Source organism: Trachinotus anak, unplaced genomic scaffold, assembly GCF_046630095.1.
Source record: "Trachinotus anak isolate AG129_WGS33_773 ecotype Australia unplaced genomic scaffold, CSIRO_AGI_Tana_v1 ptg000011l, whole genome shotgun sequence".
NCBI lineage: Eukaryota > Metazoa > Chordata > Actinopteri > Carangiformes > Carangidae > Trachinotus > Trachinotus anak.
The window spans coordinates 29,883,522-29,901,694 of record NW_027273862.1 but is presented as its reverse complement, the minus strand read 5'-3'; the positions used below and the strand labels follow the sequence as shown (position 1 = coordinate 29,901,694).

General features: G+C 42.7%; 1 protein-coding gene across 5 annotated transcripts in view; it reads left to right on the top strand.

The window, feature by feature from the left end:
• LOC139628262 (golgin subfamily B member 1-like) overlaps positions 1 to 17,288 on the top strand; it is a 33,594-nt gene extending 16,306 nt beyond the window's left edge. For 2 of the 5 annotated variants that reach the window (XM_071489768.1, XM_071489773.1), the window contains exons 18-29: positions 586 to 695; positions 1,212 to 1,380; positions 1,483 to 1,587; positions 1,829 to 13,330; positions 13,580 to 13,662; positions 14,107 to 14,143; positions 14,259 to 14,396; positions 14,637 to 14,759; positions 15,035 to 15,132; positions 15,208 to 15,300; positions 15,377 to 15,491; positions 15,636 to 17,288. In XM_071489768.1, coding sequence (XP_071345869.1) covers positions 586 to 695; positions 1,212 to 1,380; positions 1,483 to 1,587; positions 1,829 to 13,330; positions 13,580 to 13,662; positions 14,107 to 14,143; positions 14,259 to 14,396; positions 14,637 to 14,759; positions 15,035 to 15,132; positions 15,208 to 15,300; positions 15,377 to 15,491; positions 15,636 to 15,794 — 12,732 coding nt within the window. In that variant the 3' untranslated portion in view covers positions 15,795 to 17,288. The remainder of the gene's footprint in view (positions 1 to 585; positions 696 to 1,211; positions 1,381 to 1,482; positions 1,588 to 1,828; positions 13,331 to 13,579; positions 13,663 to 14,106; positions 14,144 to 14,258; positions 14,397 to 14,636; positions 14,760 to 15,034; positions 15,133 to 15,207; positions 15,301 to 15,376; positions 15,492 to 15,635) is intronic. The other 3 variants (XM_071489772.1, XM_071489770.1, XM_071489769.1) reach the window with 3 other exon arrangements.
• The last annotated feature ends 885 nt before the right edge of the window (positions 17,289 to 18,173 follow it).

Sequence of the window (18,173 nt, the reverse complement as noted above, 5' to 3'; positions counted from 1 at the left end):
AGTCAAACCAGCATTTGTCTTGCTAAATACTGTCTTACACTCACACTGTGAAGATGTAACTTAACCTGCTTATGAGTAACTGAGTAAACACTGAGTGAAATGCATGTTTTCCCCCCGAGAACTAGGATTTTGTAACAAACCCTTCTAACACAGGTGACGTTTGATGTAGATGAAGATGAGCAGCCATATTGGGTCTCTCAGGTGTGTTTGGTCTCTCGTGTATTGTGTGCGCTAGAGAGCACCTCTGGCGGTGATGGCTAATGGTGTGGTGTGCTCGTTTAATCCTGGGACACGTTTGTCAAATAATGTTTTAAGTAAGCGCAGTGTTCTGTCGCAGACTCACTGGGTGTTAACTGTCAAACAAATGTCAGTGTTCATCATTACCACATGAGTGGGGAAAATAAATATCTAATAATATCACTGATTCTGATAGTGACTGTGATAACAGCAGCAGCAACAGTCTGTTGATGCTGTCCTCCAGTGGGTCTGCTTTTCATCTACGTCTGTGTGCTGTGAGAATCCCTGTGTCCAATGCTTTTAGACTTTAATCTGTGCATATTGATCTTTGTTTCTGTGCCGCTTCAGAACGAGTCAGAGAAACTCCAAAGCCAGCTCACCAGCGTCCGAAGTCAACAGAGCAGAGATGCAGAGAAGCATCAGCTGCTGGTTAGCAGCCTCAACGAACAGCTCAAAGGGTGAGCTACTCGTTCACTGCAAAAACCTGATGTGCTGCATCTGATTACATTGAATTTTTAGCAGTGTACACACACACACGTGTCTTTCTAATTATTAAGTAATTTAATAACTGTTCTGATTTCTAGAAAGTGTATAGAAAATAAAAGATATTAATGCCTTCATCTTTTTACACCAAAATTAGTGGGTATAAGCTTGTGTAAGAGATGTGTGAGATACTAATGCATATTTCACAACATTCTTACACTTAATCAAAGGAAGTATTTCTTTTTTGTGCAAATGCTTTCACAGTTTTGTCTTGAACGTTCAGCTTATTACTGCGGCAAAACTTGCACTAAAGACATAAACAGGAACTTGGCTGTATCTCTGTAATGCTTCCTTCAGTCATGATCAAATTAAACCTCTTTGTACGTGTAAAAAAGAAAAAAAAATGTAGGCTGTTTGACATTGCAGCATGCATCATGGTATTTGATGCTGGTTTTATGAAGCGTTGAATGTTTTACTGTTTTATGTTATAGGTTGAGTGACACACAGGAGTGCCTGGAAAGTTCCCTCATTGAGAAGGAGAACACGTTGGCCAAGACGTCTGAGAAACTGGAGCTCATCAGCAGCCTCAGAGAATCTTTGAATGAGAAAGAGGTTCAGTACAAAGAGGTGTCTGACAAGCTCCTTCAGGCTGAGCACACGGTAAGTGTCTTATTGTTTTTTTTTGTTTTTTGTGAGGATTGATCAGTGTTCGTTGTGAAACTTAACTGTAGTTAATCACTAATTTGTTTTTCCTCCTTTCAGCTCGAAAACATTTCCAAGAAATTCAGCGGCTCAGAGAAACAATGTTCTGATTTGAAAACAGAAGTTGCTGACCTCACGCAGAAGCTGAGTGTGCTGAAGGAGAAGGTGTGATTTGTTGAATAAAAACATGAATCCTTATATTTTCAGTTTTACTTAAAGATCCCATATGTGTTTGTGATTATAAAGCAGGTCTAGGTTCTATATTAATACTGTGAAAGTATCAAAGCCTCAGTCCACAGAGAAATGCAGTTTATCAGATAATAGTACTTGACACATCCATAATGAAAAGAATAATTTTATATGGCCTTGCATTTCATTGTTGTTTTTTTAATCTCATTATTTTCAGACACAAAAACAGGAAGTCACCATAGAAACTTTACAAACTGAGCTCGATCAGACAAACGAGGAGCTGGACAAACTAAACACCGCCCACTTGGAAGAACGAGCCCAACTTATACATGACCTTCAAACCTGTGAGCGGGAAATTGATAGTCTTAAAGATACCTTGTTGGAGAGGGACAAGGAGATATCAACCCTCTCTGCGAACATGGTGGAGTATACAGAACAGGTCACGGTGCTGAAGCAGGAGATCAAACTCAAAGAAGAAACCCTGGTTCGTGTAGAAAACGCACTGAGGAAAGCAGAGCAGGAGGCCACGATCATCAGACAGTCACAGAGTTCAGACCAGCAGGCCCTGAATAGTAAGGTAACAGAAGTGGTCGGGAAACTCAAGGATACTGAGATGGAGTTAGTGAAGGCCAAAGAGGAAAGAGAGTCTAAAGTGGCTGAGGTGGAACAGCTTATAAAGCAGGCTGAAGAGGACAAGAAAACTATTCAGGACCTTCGAGGGGAGATCCAGAAACAGAGTCTGAGCCATCGAAATCATCTTTCTGAGTGTGAAACACACATCACCTCACTAAAGGAGCAGCTGATTTTATCCACCCAAAAGCTGCAGGAGTCAGAAGGACTCGTTCTGCAGCTCAAGGACGAAAATACCAACAAGGAGAAATTACAGCAAGAGCTTCATGATAAAGAACTAAAATCCTCCAAGGAAGAACAAAACAAACTTCTGGCACAGGTTGAAAAATACAATAATGAGATGCAAACATTGTCCAAACAATTAGAGGAGCAAGTACAAAGCGAAGAACACATCCAAAAAGAGATGCAAGAGAAACTGGAAACCATAGCAGCGCTGGAAAACCAACTAAAAGCAAATGATAAACAATCCGAGAACGAGAGGCAGAAATTCAACAGTGAATTGCAGGTCAGGGATTCAGAAAATCAGAAGCTGAGCAATGAGATTAAAAGCAAAACTGACAACATCTCCAAACTCAAGAACCTCTTAAAAAACACGAAGACTGAGAAACAGCAGCTGCAGGAAAAGCTTAAAGGGTTGACTGAGGAGCTGGAGCTGCAGAAGGAGAGTGTGAGAGAACTTAATGAAAAGGTTACATCTGCTCTTGAGCTTAATGGCACCCTGGAGAATCAAGTGCACTGCCTTACAAAGGAAAAAGAGAGACTTGAACTAGAAGTGACTGAAAGTGTAAAAAACATTTCAGAGGTTACAGGTGAACGGGATTCACTGCAAGCCAAAATATCCACGTTGGAAACACAGAATTCACAAAATGACAAACTGATTGAAGGTCTACAGAGAGACAAAGACGAGCTGACTCTTCAGATGAACAAGTTAAAGGGATTTCTTGAGCAAAACACACACTCAAACTCCGAGATCTTGTTAGCAAAAACAAACGAATGTAGTAACCTCAACCAATTACTCGAGGAGAAGGAGAATGAGGTGACCCAGCTGCAGGAGCAAGTGCAAAGCTTGACTTCTAAGGTCAACCAGCTCCAATGTGACACAGCAGAACAAGACCAGACTGCTGCTGATCTTCGTGTGCAGTTAGAGGCCCAACAAAACCAGCAAACACAACTTCAGGAAACGCTCTCTCTGCTCCGAGAACAGGAGGCCAGTCTGAAGTCTGCATTAATGGAGAAAGACGCCATGCTGAAAGAGAAGCAGGAAGAGCAGCGCAGTTTGCAGGATGAAATCACAACGCAGAAAAATATTGTATCCAAGCTGCTAGCCGAGGCTGAATCTCTTCATGAAGAACACTCACAGCTCAGGCAGCGACTTCAAGAGAGAGAAGAAATGTTGGAAAATACAACACAACAGTGTCAAAAACACAAAGACGAGCTGAATGATACGAACAACACTGTCAAGTGTCTGAGTCACCAAATCAGTGCCATGGAAGAAAATACCAGAAAGCTTGAGGGTAAAGCCGAGCTGTGGCAAACAGAGGTGGTGAGCTTAAACAGCCACGTCCAGGCTCTCACAGAGGAAAACCACCAACTTCACGCTGCCTGTGAATCCACAAAAAAGGAGCTTGCTCAGCAAACAGAGGTTGTATTTGAGCTCGACCGACAGCTTAAAGCAGCTCTTGAAAAGAACTCCAGTTTCAGTGTGAAGATTAGTAGTCTAACAGAAGATCATCAAAGACTGCAGGAAGAGTTGGCACAGAGCATCAGATCAGTCTCTGAACTAACCACTGAGAGGAGTTTACTCCAAGAGAAAACTTTGGCGCTTGAACTCCATGTGGCAGACGATCAGAAAATGATCAGCAGCTTGTTGAAGGAGAAGGAGGAGCTTTCTGTCGCAGCAGATGAATTAAAAAGTGTCCTGAAGGAAAGCGAATTGTCCAATTCTGCAGGTTTGCTAGAGAAAACAAACGAATGCCTTAGTCTGTCAAAACTGTTGAGGAAGAGAGAGGAACAGCTTCAGAGTTTGCAGGAGGAAATTGAGGGCTTTAAAATGCAAGTTAATCAACTCAATATGTCTTTGAAAGAGAAAGAACAAACATTATCAGAGCAGAGCTCTCAGCTGGAGGCTCAGCAGAACCAACTGCTGCAGCTGCAGGACACTATATCCATGCTGCAGGAGCAAGCATCTGTGTTTAAGTCAGGGCTGATGGAGAAAGACACGATGTTTGAGCAGAAAGCAGAGGAGTGTAGTGTTTACCAGAATGAGGTCATGGTAAAGAAAGACCTTATATCACAGTTACAGGGTGAGGTGGAGTCACTCAGACGAGAGTGTTCAGAGGCAAAACAGCAGATGGAGCAAAAGGAACAGACTTTAAGAGAAGTAACAAATGAGTTTCAAAACCAGAAAGATGAGCTGAATAAACGGAATGAATCAGTAATTTCTCTCAGCAGTCAGCTTGGTGTCATGAACGAGAATGCTGCAGAGATGGAGGCTGAAATCGCCAACCTTAAGGCTGCGGTGCAGAAACTTACTACAGAAACCTGTCAGCTGACACAGGAGGAGGACCAGAGGAAAGCGGAGATAATTGATTTTAAAGACAGCATTCAGGCACTGAATGAGCAAAACACAAAATTTAAATCTGAACTAATGAACACGGTGACAGCTCTGTCCGAAGCACAAGAAGAAGTCACAAATCTCAAGAAATCAGTCTTTGATAAGGACAACGAACTCAAAGCAGCATACGCAGAGAAGGAGACACTTAATGTGACGGTGAGAGGAAAAGATGATTCCCTGAAACAGCAGGAGAATTTGATCCAAGAACTCAACAGGAGGATTGCTGAGCAGGTGGAGCAGCTGAAACAGAAAGCAGATGACAACGTCAGTTTAAGTGAAAAAATATCAGAGCTTGAAGATTCTGCTGTGACGCTTAGAGCTCAAGTTGACAGTCTTATTTCCGAGTCTTCAATACTGAAGAATACTTTGGAGAAAAAGGAACAGTCAAGTCTTGAATATCAGAGTCACTCTTCAGCTGCTGCTGAAAATCTTAACTCAAATCTACAAGCCAAAGAGGCAGAATGCAAGAGCCTGAAAGAACAGATTTCACACCTCGAAGAATCTGTGGCGAAACTCAACAACGCCCTCCAGGTACAGATAACTGAGGCAGAACATCTGAAGAAGGCACTGGTGGAAAAAGAGGCAGCTCTGGCGGACCAAATAAAGTCTCTTCAGGACATTCAGAGAAGAGCAGATGAAGCTCTGCTCTTCAAAAATCAGTTCATGGAAAGCACTGAGTTGGTGTCACAGCTACAGAGTCAAATTCAGTCACTGTCCACTGAGTCTGAAAACCTAAAAAAGTCAGCAGAGGAAACACAAAGTGCCTTCAACAACCTGCAAGAGAAATTCGCCACTAACTTGGAGGAGTTGCAGGACACGAGAAAGCAACTCTCCCAAAGGACTGATGAGGTGTCCAACCTTCGCAAGTTACTGGGTGATTCCAACAATGAGCATCAGACGGCCAAGACCACCATAGAAACACTGAGAAGTGAGTTATCAGCAGTCCATCACAAACTTGAGATAACTGAAGACCTGAACTCCAGTCTGTCCAAGGAAAAGGATGAAGCGTTTTCTTCTCACCAAGCAAGTGTGTCCTTGCTCACTGTTGAAATAGAAAGACTCAAATCACAACATCTTCAAGTTGTTGCGCAAATGAATGCACTGACAGAAAACCTGGAGCAGAGGGAAATGGCTCTCCATGCGATCAACAGTCAGTACACTGCCCAGGCTAAACATGCATCTCAGCTGGTCTCAGAAATGCAGAAGCTGGAGGAGCAAAATAAGAGAATAAATGAGGAAATTAGTTTGTCAAAGGAAGATCATCAGAAGCAACTCACTGCCATCACTGATGAGAACACACGTTTGCAGGAGGAAGTTAGGAAACTTCTTGCAGAGAGGGGAGAGCTGGAAAGGAGACACCATCAGATAAGGACATCACAGGGGGAGCTGCAGGTTCAAATGGAGCAGCAGTCCAGCAGCATGAACGAACTAATGGAGAAAATGGTGTCCGAGAAGGAGAGCCTTCAAGCAAAGGTTAGTGCCAAAGATGAAGAACTTTCTCGATTAAAAACAAACGTTCAAAAGGTAGAGCAAATTCTGCAGGACTCTGAGAAGGAGTGGCTGTTAGTTTTGGATAGAGAGAAGCAGGATAAGAATCTACTTGCAGAACAATTGAAAAGTGTTGAAAATGAAATGAAATCTAAAGATGTTAAAGTTATTGCTTTGAAACAAGACTTGGACAGTTTGCAGGAGAAACTAGCTGAGGCTTCCTCTGCAGTCAGGCAAGGGTCTGACCAACTGAGCGTAAAAGAGTTGGAGGCATCAGCATCCAGGATTCAGCTGGAAAAGGTGTTAGCGTCTTTTCAGGAAAAGGATAAAGAGAATAGTAGCTTGCAACAGGCTCTAAAAACTGTGGAATGTGAGTTACAAAAACTTGTAATTAGAGAATATGATACTGTCAAAGATTCCCCTGAAAGACAAACCTCTTTGCAGGATATGATAAAACAATTACAGGAAAGACATCAGTCCGAAGTAGATGCTTTGAGAAATGAGTTGGATAAAACTGCAGGAAAATTACATGAAACACAGAAAACACTTGATGAGGGAGAGAGGAGTAATGAGGAGAGGGGTCAACAAATTGCTCGTCTACAAGACGCAGTGGAGCGTTTACAGACTCAGCTCAATGCTGAGTCAGAGAAAGTGAAAGAAGCTGCTGTCAAACACTCATCTTTACATAGTGAACTGCAGGCAAAAGATGAGCAAATCAGCTGTATTAACATTCAGATAAGTCAGCAGAGGGAATTACTGGCTGGACTTAGTCAGCAGATAAAGGATAAAGATGCATCCATTGCCCAAGTCATAGAATCTGCCTCAAACGAAAGAATGAAACTTGGTGAAGAAAAAACATCTCTAATAGCACAATTGGAAAGTGTGGAGCAAGCACAACAAACCACCATGAAGAGGCTTGAAGAAGTTTCGCAGCAGTTAGAAGATCACATTTCACGCTCCCAAAGTGAAATGGACTCAAAGAATTCAGAGAAGCTTGAACTGATTAAGGAGAACAATGATCTGAAAGGTGAACTCTCGAAAGTATCGAAAGAAAAAGATGCGATGAAGAAGAAGCTTCAAGCTGCTCTCATTCTGAGGAAGGATCTGATGAAGAAAATAGAGCAGTATGAAAATCAAAAAGAAGAGAGCTTTAACAATAAAACTGAGGTATCACATTTACAGGATAAATTACAGGAGGTGACAAACCAAGCTCAGGAAACAGCAAAAGTGTTTCAGGAACAGATTTCTCTGCTTGAACAGAAAATTCTTGAGAAAGAGAGAGAGATTCTTGAACAGGAAACGGAGAGCGAAAGACTCGTTGAACAGTTACGGTCAGAAAAACGAACTTTGGAAGCCGCATTAAATGAGAAAGACGTGTGTTTGTCAGAAAAACTGCGAATGCTTGGTGAGAAAAGCTCCCTTGTCGAGGAGCTGCAGTCCAGTGTCGCAGAGAAAGAAGAAGCATTTGAGCAAGACAGAAGCAGCTTGATGCAGAAATTAGAGGAGCTTCAAAATGAAATCAAGACATGTAAAGATGAGTTAAAGGACAAATCTTCCTCAGTTGCGGCTGCTGTTGATTTAGAAAATGAGCTTGCACAGATGAAGTCAGAGAAAGCAATACTACAGAAAAAGGCCCAGGCTGCCTTGCTGGCACGCAAAGAGACAATGAAGAAAGCGCAAGAAAATGAAAAGAAATTAACCCAGGAACTAGCAGAACTGAAAGACGACTACAAGGCTCTGTTGGAACAGCACTGTCAGCAGACGAACGAGCTAAACGCTGTCCAGTTCAACTTTGACGAGAAGACGAGGGAACAGGAGGACCTCCACAAAATCTCTTTGTCTTATCTGGATGAACTGGACACTTTAAGACAGCTGGTCGAGGAGCGCGATAAAACCCTTCAAGATCTGAAGATGTCTCTGGCTGAGAAAGAGAGCCAGTGCCATTCTCTGTCACACCTGCAAGCAGAGCTAGAAACAGTTCGATCCAAAACTGAGAACATGTCTCTCGAGATGGCAAGTAAAGACGAGGCTCTTGTGGTCATGGAGCAAAGAGCAGAAGCTTTGAAGTCAAAACTTCACATGGTAGAGAATGACTTGGAGAAAGCCCACGCACAAGTAAGAGAGAAAACAGAAGAGATCAAGAAATACAAGGAAACAATTAAAGTTGCTGAGGTTAATAGTGAACAGGAGAAACAAGCTTTATTGGCGGAACAGATTTGTGCAAATGAAGAAAAGTATCGTGTTTTAATGGAAGAAAAGGAGGCTGTTCTTGAACAAAGTAATCAGATGAAGGTGGAACTTGAGACAGCTCTTGCTTTAGTTTCACAGAAATCCTCAGATGTTTTAACCATCCAAAAGACATTAACAGAGATTCAGCAGCAGCTCAGTGAGGACAAAGGTGCTCTGACCGAGGAGCTTGAAAAAGCACAACTGCATTTTTCTGAAATGGAAAGGAATTTAGATTTGTTAAAGCAAGAAAAAGAAAATGCTTTTAGATTAATCAACGAACTCAGAGGTGAGGTAACCACACTAAACAGGCAACTGGAGGAGGCAGAGAAACTAAATGAGATGCTGCATCAAAAGATGCCTGACACATGCATCAGACCGGAAGATGTTAACCAAGATGGGGTCAGTTTATCTTGCAGTTGTGCTGAAAACTTCAAAGTGATACTACAGGAGAGAGATGATGCCTTATTAGTTTCTCAGGCTCAAGTTGCAGAAAAGGAGGAACTTATTGCTGCACTTGAACTGCAGTTACAGCAGCAAATGAAAATGCATGAAACTGCTGTTGAAAAGATGAGGATAGAGGCTGACGAGCTTCAGAAATCTCGAGAAGAAGGCAACAAAATGAACGATCAGGACAACCAAGGCAAAATTACCCTCCTAACCCGGAAACTTCAAGCTGCTTTAGTTTCCAGAAAAGAACTCTTGAAGGAAAATGCAACGCTTAAGGAAGAAGTAGAAAAGCTGTCAGTCAAACATGAAGCTAAAGAAGCCGAGTATTTCATTCTGGAGTCATCGGTTTTGAAGTTGAAACAACGAAACATGGATCTGGAAAGCTCCGTTTCATCTCTGAACAAGGAGAAAGAAAAGCTCAGCACCGAAGTCGATCGCATCCTTAGTGATAATCGCAATCTGTCAGCAGCCTGTGACAGCTTGAAACTAACAATAGAGAACATCACTCAGCAGAAACAGGCCTTTTCATGCCAGCTTGAATCTCTGAAAGACTCTCAAACAGAGGAGCTGTCCAAGTGGAAGTCAAAGCATGCTGAGCTGAAACAAGAGTACGAGTCTCTTTTACAAGCTTATGAAAATGTTAGCAGCGAAATGGATAAGATGAGACAGCTTTTGGAGGGTGCCAAAAGAGACAGACAGGAAGCTCTCTGGAAAGTGCACAAGCACGAAAATGAGATGGAGAATTTGGAGAAGCAAGCCAGAGAGATGGAGGAGGAAAATGACAGAATCAAGGAGAGGATGCGCACATTTTCCAAAGAGAAACGGCAGAAGATCGAGGAAATAGAGGAAGAGAATCAGAAAATGAGAATAGAATTGACTGAGCTTGAAGGAAACCACAAAATGGCAATGTGCGAGCTGACCAACAAAAATAAAGAATTGGAGGCTGAGATTTGCCACCTTAAAGAGTCTTCAGAGGATCTCACGGTAAAACTGTATGAGATGCAGGCTGAAAATGGCCAACTGGCAGAAAAACTTGGAGAGGCTAGCTGTTCGTTGGAAAAGAAGCACTTGGAATCAAACACATACACAAACAACATGCAGCTGAAACTTGACGAAGCACTCAGTTTGAGTAATTCACTCACTGCCCAGATTGAGACCCAGAAAACGGAGCTTGGTGCTCAGCTGGAAATCAACAATTTGTTACAAAAGGAGAAGCAAAATCTTTCAGAGAAAATTGACAAGATACAGAACGACCATGAAGTCCAGTTAGGAAAGAAAGATGATGTCATCAATGAGCTAAGAGATGTTATCAACCGACACAGCCAAGAGACTATTAGCCTGAATGAGAAGGTGCGAATCTTGGAAGATGATAAGTCTCTCTTGCAAGAGGAGCTTGAAAATGTTCAAGAGATTTCAGACAAAGTGAAAAATGAAAATGAGTATTTGGAAACTGTGATCCTCAAGAACTCCGAAAGGATTGATGAACTGACTGAGACTGTCAATGTTTTGCAAACCCAAAACACACAGCTGTCCTCTCAGCTGGCAGCAAGCAAGGAGATGAGCAAACAGGTTCGTCAAGAGAAAGAGGAGGAGCAGCTCAAACTAGTCAGAGAGTTTGAGGAGAAGCTTAAGATGGTTCAGAGAGGCAACGAGGGCTCCAAGAATGTGAAGAAAGAGCTGCAAGAGCTTCTCAAAGAAAAGCATCAGGAGATAAATCAGCTGCAACAAAACTGTATTAAATACCAAGAACTGATTTTAGATTTAGAGAGCTCTCTGAAGAGCTCGCAGTCTGCCTTTGAGCACTTGGAAAAAGAACTGAAGAAAAGTTCAGAGAAGATATTGGCTCTAGAGGAGAAAGGTAAACAATTTGAAGCTGAGCTGGTTACGCAAAAGAATCTTCTCATGGAGGCCAAACAAAGGATTACGAGTGTCGAGTCTGAAAGAGACCACCTGGCCCAGCAAATATCACAGCAAAGTCAACAGTCTGAGGATCAGGAGAAGACAAAATCATCACAAAATGCAGATGAGAAACAAAAAAATTTGTACGTAGAGAATCAGTTTGTTTTACAGCAACAGATAGATGACCTCAAGGATTTAAAAAAAAAAGAAAGTCAAAAAGTTAATGAGCTGAGACAGCACGTGGACTCTCAAGATCTACAGATAAGTACTCTGAAGAGAGCAGCGGAGACTAATGAAGCGAAGCTGTTTGCTTTATCTTCCACTCCCCAGGGGGCAGATGCCACAAAACTCTGGAATGATTTGTACCAGAAGACCTTAAACGAGAAGGATAACCAGCTCCTGGAGCAGGGCTTTGTGATCAAAAGGTTCCTGGAAGACATGAGACTGAAAGATAAAGAGGTGAACGAACTACGAGTTACCAAGTCTAGACTGGAAAGGACACTGAATGAATACTCTGTCGCTGCAGCTGCACAGCAGAGGCAGCTGTTTGTGCTGAGCGCGACCAACACCGAACTCACCGAGTCGGTCGAGCTGATGACTGTGCAGGTGAAGGAACTGAGTGCTCAAGTGGACAGAATCGAGCAGGATAAAAACTCGCTCAGCCGACAGCTAGCCGACAAGGAGGATGTGATTTCCCAAATGCATCTAAGTCTCCAGCAAACGGAGAAGATGAACGCAGACACGGATGCTCAGCTGCTTCTTTTACAAACTCAAAATGACAAACTTCATGCTGACTTTGAGAAACAGGAGGGAATTTCTCTGCAGCTGAAAACGCTACTTCAGAGCAAGGATGCAGAGATCTCCTCTCTGTTGTCCTGTAGAGATGGACAGATGTCAGGGTATCTAGAACAGCTTCAGGCTAATTATCGTTCCCAGGTTGCAGTTTACGAGGACAGGCTAACATCTTTACGCTACCAAAGGGAAAAGGCCGATAAAGAGCTGAGAGGGCTTGAAGCCAAGGTCAAAAGTCTTCAGATGAAAGCAAACAGATCTGTCCAGGAAAAGGAGCAGATGGCAGCTAAGATGGAGTCATTCAAGAACTCGATGGTGTCTTTACAGAGTGAACGGGAGCGACTGATGTCAGAGTACAGAATACTTGAAGCAAAGAGTGAGTTGGGGTTAAAAGGCAAAGAGGGCACTGCCGATGGGGAAGGCGGTGCAGCGAAAGGTCTTAAACATGAAATAAGGAAACTGTTGCATCAGATGGATGATCTCAATTCAGAGAATGCGATGCTCAGGGCTCAACTGGTCCGCTACAGAGAGGATTTGAATCAAGTTTTATCCCTGAAGGACAACCAGTTGAAGGTACTGCTGAAGAAGCAGCAGGATGTGATCAAAAACCTGGAAAACCAAAAGGCTGCAGCTGAAAAGCAGCACAGAGAGTCTCGCCTGGAGCTCCAGAAGGAGGAAGAGGCGAGCAATATGTTAAAAGCAGAGATTTCTAAACTTAAAGCTCAGGTTTCAAAACTGGAAACAGAAATATCGACTCAGAAAAAGGAAAGAGCCACAACAAATGAGGGCAAAGTGATCGCTGATTTGCAGGAAGCTGTGGCAGCCAAAGCAGCTGAATGTAATGAGCTCCAGCAAAAAATTCAATCTCAGAAAACCTTAACTGATGAACTCAAGGGGAAAATGCAGCAAGTGGAAAATGAGACGGACAGAAAACTGGCTGAAGCTGAGGATAAATACAACGCTGAGCTGGACACCTTCGAGCGGGAGGTGGAACTGATGAGGGGCGAGCAAGAGACTGCTGACCAAAGGGTAGCAGAGCTCGCAAAAGACCTTCTCGAAATGGAGCAACAGTTATCAGAGGCCAAAACTCAAACTAAAGATATGAAGGCTCAAAATGACTCTCTCGGTAAAGCCATGGCTGCTTTGCAGAATGACCGCGACCAGCTCATCGAAAACTTCAAGATCCTCAGAAACAGATATGATGATGAACTCCGAGAGACTCAGGCAGCCTTGAACAAGGTTGAGCGAAGCCTGCAGGACACCACCTCTGACTTGGCTATGTTTGCCAAAGAGAGGGACATCCTTGTTCAAAAATTAAACGCTTTAGAGAGCAACGACGCTCACGCGGAGTTGAACAAGCTGTTGGATGAGCTGTCGAAGGCCGTGTCGGAGAAAGAGAGGAAACTGAAGCAGGTCGTCACGGAAAATAACACGTACATCAGGCAGCTGTCGGCGTTCTCCAGATCCATGGCCAGCCTCCAGAATGAGCGAGACAGGCTGATCGATGAGTTGGCCGGAACCAAACGAGTGGTTGAGTCCAGACAGGGGTCAGGCCCAGAGAGTGTGGAAAAGTCTAAAGGAAGTGGCGTCAGTGCCCTCCAGAGTGAGAGAGATGGGCTGGTAAGTCAAGTCATCAGCTGTGTGTTGAGTTTGGCTGTTGCTTGCACTTCCTTTCCCTGCTGTGGTTTTATGTTGCAGACAGCATGAAGGGCCATGATTTATTTATTCATTGCTTTGACTTGCATGGTGATTTTTATGTTGGGATGCACATGCTCTGGTGTCCATGAAATTCTGTATTAATTACATTTTCTTTTTTTTTAATTGTTGTATTTTTGTGACTGATGACTTTCTTCTGCTTTCATGTTTCAGCAGACAACCGATGAGAAGATGCAAACTCACAGAAGTCCACCGGAAGAAGTTGGCGGCTCTCAGGAGGAGGCAGCAAATCAGAGGTAACGCAGACTGAGGATAAGTTCATTCAACTTGCGCATTTTCAATCAGCTCCCAGTTTAGAGAAGCAGCTGGAGCTTTTCTAACTGTAGTTCCAAAGGAAAGGGCTGTTTGAGGTCAAGATAAAGTGGTGAAAATATTCAAAATAAAGCCAACACTTCAACTGATATTATAATATTGGGTTATTTCTGGGCAAGTTTTGAAGTGGCTGAAATACGCTTTTGCCGATGGCCCCGTCCACACTGCAGCTTCTGTGTCAGTGCTCCTGCTGCTTCTCTAAACTGGGAGCTGATCTGAATCTACTGACTATAAATAAGCTCCTCACACAAACTATGACTTCAAAGAGTTACTTAGGAAGTAACAGACACAGACACTGACCTCTTGTGGTTGTCCAACAATTGTTCAATATTTTTGCCTAAGACACTAAAAGACTTCTGTTGTTGTAGGTCTGACAGAGAAAGGAAGGACAAACCTCCAGTCAAGGTAAGTTTACTCACATGAACACTGCATTTGTAGTAGTTTATCTTAAAGAACTTTGAGTTGTCAGATAGGTGTTTAGTTTTTGACTTTTTTAACCAGAATGTTTCCCTCCGTGCAGCAGGAGGCAGGTCAGAGTGGGATGGAGGAGGTTGTGAGTCGGTTGGAGGCAGAGAGGGTCCAGCTGCACAGAGACCTGCAGCGCTGCATGTATGAGATCCAGCAACGAGACCAGTACTTTCAGCAACTCAACACCAAGGTATGAAACAGCCGAGCCAGCTTGTGTGATGTGTCCAGTGTTGGCGGAATCCATACTGACTCAGGTCTAATGACTCGACATTTCTACCCACTGATTATTGTCAATTTCTATACAAGATACAAGAAAAGTAAGAATGAATGAATCTCCTCCCTGACAGAAAAATCAAGTAATCCATCACCACTGAAGCTAAAATCTACTAAATCTCCCATGAACACTCTTCCTCTTCCTCACCCCCACCAGATGCAGCAGGTCGTCGAGGAGAAAGGAGCTGTTGCAGCTCAGCTGAGGGCCGTTTCCCAAACCCTGAGGGACACGCAGAATCGCTGCCACTGGCTAGAGAGCCAAGTCCAAGGCCAGGCTCTGGTAAATAACTCTAATGCTTGTGTGTATAATATTTCTGTGGTTTTTCTTTTTGCTTCTGATATCTACATTATATTTCAACATCAGGTTAATAGAACAGTGTTGCCCCTGTCCCCTGATAATGTCCAATTGGTTTATGTGAATTCATGTATCTGTGCACATCTGCGTCTGTTTTCTCACATGTCTTATTACTTCAGAGGCTTTTGATGCATTTTTTTTCCATCATAATTCCACAGTTAGGTCTGTATTTACTTGTAATGTTGTGTCCCCACCACCAGGGGTCAGTGCATGCTGAGGTTGCACCTGGAGCTCCACAGGAGAGGAGCAACGACTCCACGGTCGCTGAAACTGCTGAAGTGGGTCAGCTCAGAGAGAGGTGAGACCAAACTTCTCCGTCTAACATTGGTCCAGCTCATGGATATATTAACATGCTGTGTGTGTGTGTGTTCAGGCTGCTCGAGGTGGAGCAGAGTCTGGCAGATGAGAGAGCCAGGAGAGAGACAGTGGAGGAGGCTCTACGTCTTGCTGAGGACAGAGCGAAGAGGTGAGACCCAGATTCAGTCACTTATCTGTTTCAATCACAGACACACACACATCATCAACATGTCTCTGTTGTGCAGCGCTGGCTCCAGTCTGTCCAGAGACAGCCAAAGAGATTTCAGTATCGAGATGGAAACAGAGGAGGAGTGGGAGGCTCTCAGTCTCAACCCAAACCAGCCTCTAATAACACGAAAGGTACGTTTTTATTTCTTTAACCTGGGACCTGATTACTGTCACCACCGCCCCTGGTGATTCACCCTTGTTCATGTTCACTTTAAATAAAGCAGTAAGGTATCATGGTATGAGTGGCAGCTCTGTTTGTGGTGTGTGTCCCTCCAGGTGAAAGGTGGGATGGTGGCGTGTCGACGGTGGCTCAGGGGGAGGAGCCTCTACTTCTCCAGGCTGCTGACGAGCCGCGCCCGCTCTCGGTATTTCTTCCTGGCCTACTTGCTTACGATCCACGTGCTCGTCCTCATGTGCCTCACCGGTGCCCTGTAGTGAGGTCACGCCGGGAACAAACTGGCTCAAGGTTAAAACTCTAAAAGCTGAAGTCTGTTTTTTTTTTTTTTTTTTTTTTATGTTGTGAAGCGTAAACGTTCAGTTTGTTTTTCTGTTAAAGGCTGGACACAGATAAGTTATTGATTAGATTCAGTGTTGATGTCTGACCACTGGTTTCATTAGTTTAGCTTAAATTACAACATTCATTATTCCATTTCTTTTTATAAACATCTTATATGGTAAACCAAGCCTTAAAGCATGACCCTCCCTCCTCTTTCTGTGCTGTTCTTTGTAAAAACAAGCAGGTGGAGTCCTTCATTATTATGGCCTGTTGCCCACAGTTTGTTTTCTGATCCACGTTACAGAGGAGACGAGGAAAGAACCTTAATTTTTTGACACAAAAAAAGCCTCAGGCAGGAGTTTGAGAAAGATGGAACTTGAACTTCGATGTAACCAAGAAGGTGCAGAAAGCCATATTCGTTCTTTGTTAACACTGCTGTATAAATCTTATTTTAAATATCACCTCCACCTCGTCGCTGCTCCCCTGAGCCGGGAGCAAACATGCAAACAACCCATCTGTCAGTTTTCTGTTTGCTTCACATCCAAAATCACAAACGTTGGCACCGGCTGCTGCTTTACTTGCCTGGTTTCATACCTTGCACATAATCGTGATGCTGATTTAAAAAAAAAAAAAAAAAAAAAAAAAACTATGCACTGATACTCCAGATGTACATATAATCATCATCTCTAAGCTCAGAAGCACTACAGCTCCCCCACCCCTGTTCCCTTTAAACCGTTAAAGCCAAAGGTGTGTGTGTCCTGACCTTGGCAGTTTGAACAAGTGCTGTCAGTCAAAGTTAGTGGGAGACCATGGTTTAAAACTATACTGAACTTTTCCTCCTGTATCATGGTGTGCCATTGAACATGTACTGCGAAAAAAAGGATACTGAAATACATACTGTATGTATTTAAGGTTTTTCTGTATTTATGCGTGCATCCTCATAGTGTACAGTATCTGTTATGGACTGTATGTATGTATATATGCATTTCTATCCACTCTGCCTGATGTATGATGACTGTACATTTCTTCTCGATTGTTAAAGAGGAAAATGTGATGAGGTTTTCACAAAACAAGCTCAACTAACCAGCTAAAAAAAAAAGAAATTTAAAAAAAGATGAAAGATATTTTTTGGCTCGTTAATTGGTCTGGTTTTGTTGAAATCCTCAGTTGGGTACGAGTTTGTTGTAATGATCTGTACATAAAGGTGACTGATGGACAAACAGTGAACTGAATCTATTTATGAAAAAGGTAAACTACTGAAAAATGTTCAGATGACATATTTTCTCTACTGCCTCTATTTTTAAGAGTTAGTGATGCTGTTGGCCTTCTGGTGACTTCAGGCTTCACTTGGTGCAATACTGTGTCAGTGGTGAACGTTTTCAGCTCACCCTTCACCCTCCCAGAAGACATTTAATAAAGCTTGTTGGACTTTTCTTCAGTTTGCCCTTATGATGTGTATTTTACTGACAGCCTGTGGCGTCCGCTCTTCTCAGTCGTCAGATTGTTGTGTTGGATGATGAACCACACGGTGGTGTCGCAAATTATTCAACCTTCACCTTATGCACGTTTCACGATGTTCTAGGTTTTATCTAAATTGGTTTAGCTTCATTTTTTGGCCTTTAATTTTATATACACCATTTACATACACAAATTTTCCGTGCCATATTAAAGGTCCCATATTTTACACCTTTCCTGTGTTTTATTTGAAGTGTTGATCTCCATCAGAAGATATATCTGTGATTTTAAGAACCAAAAACCATCTCAGTGTAGTTTTACATCTCATCTCTCTCTGCATTTTAGTGTCTGTTATAGATGATCTTATGCAGAATTAATTACCAACTTGCAAACACAAAATTACCAAACAGTTTATTTCTGAAGCCACTGAATCTACCAATTCTCCTTGCTTTAAAAAAAGTTAATTAAACTAGTATAATTATATTTTCTAATGCAGCAATTTGAATATTAGCAACTGAAAAACAGGTGAAATAATTATAGCAAGGCTTTAAAGGAAAATCTACCTTGATGAGAGGTTTATTCTTTTATCGTGCAGAATGGTCCAAATCTGAATGATTCACTCACACTTTCATAATTACAAACAGAATTTACTGGCTGAAACGTTTTGTTTTGTTTGCTTCCTGGATCTCACAGTCAAAGAGGAGAGGACTGTCTTTAGACACCGACTCTCAGCAGTCACACAGAGACCGGTTCCTCTGGAGACTGGAGCCTCAGAACAGAAGAGGCCGTTCTCCTTTGAAGTGCTGATGTGCAGTTTGGGTTTAAAATGCTGTGATTTGGCTCCTCGCTTCCAAAATATTTTA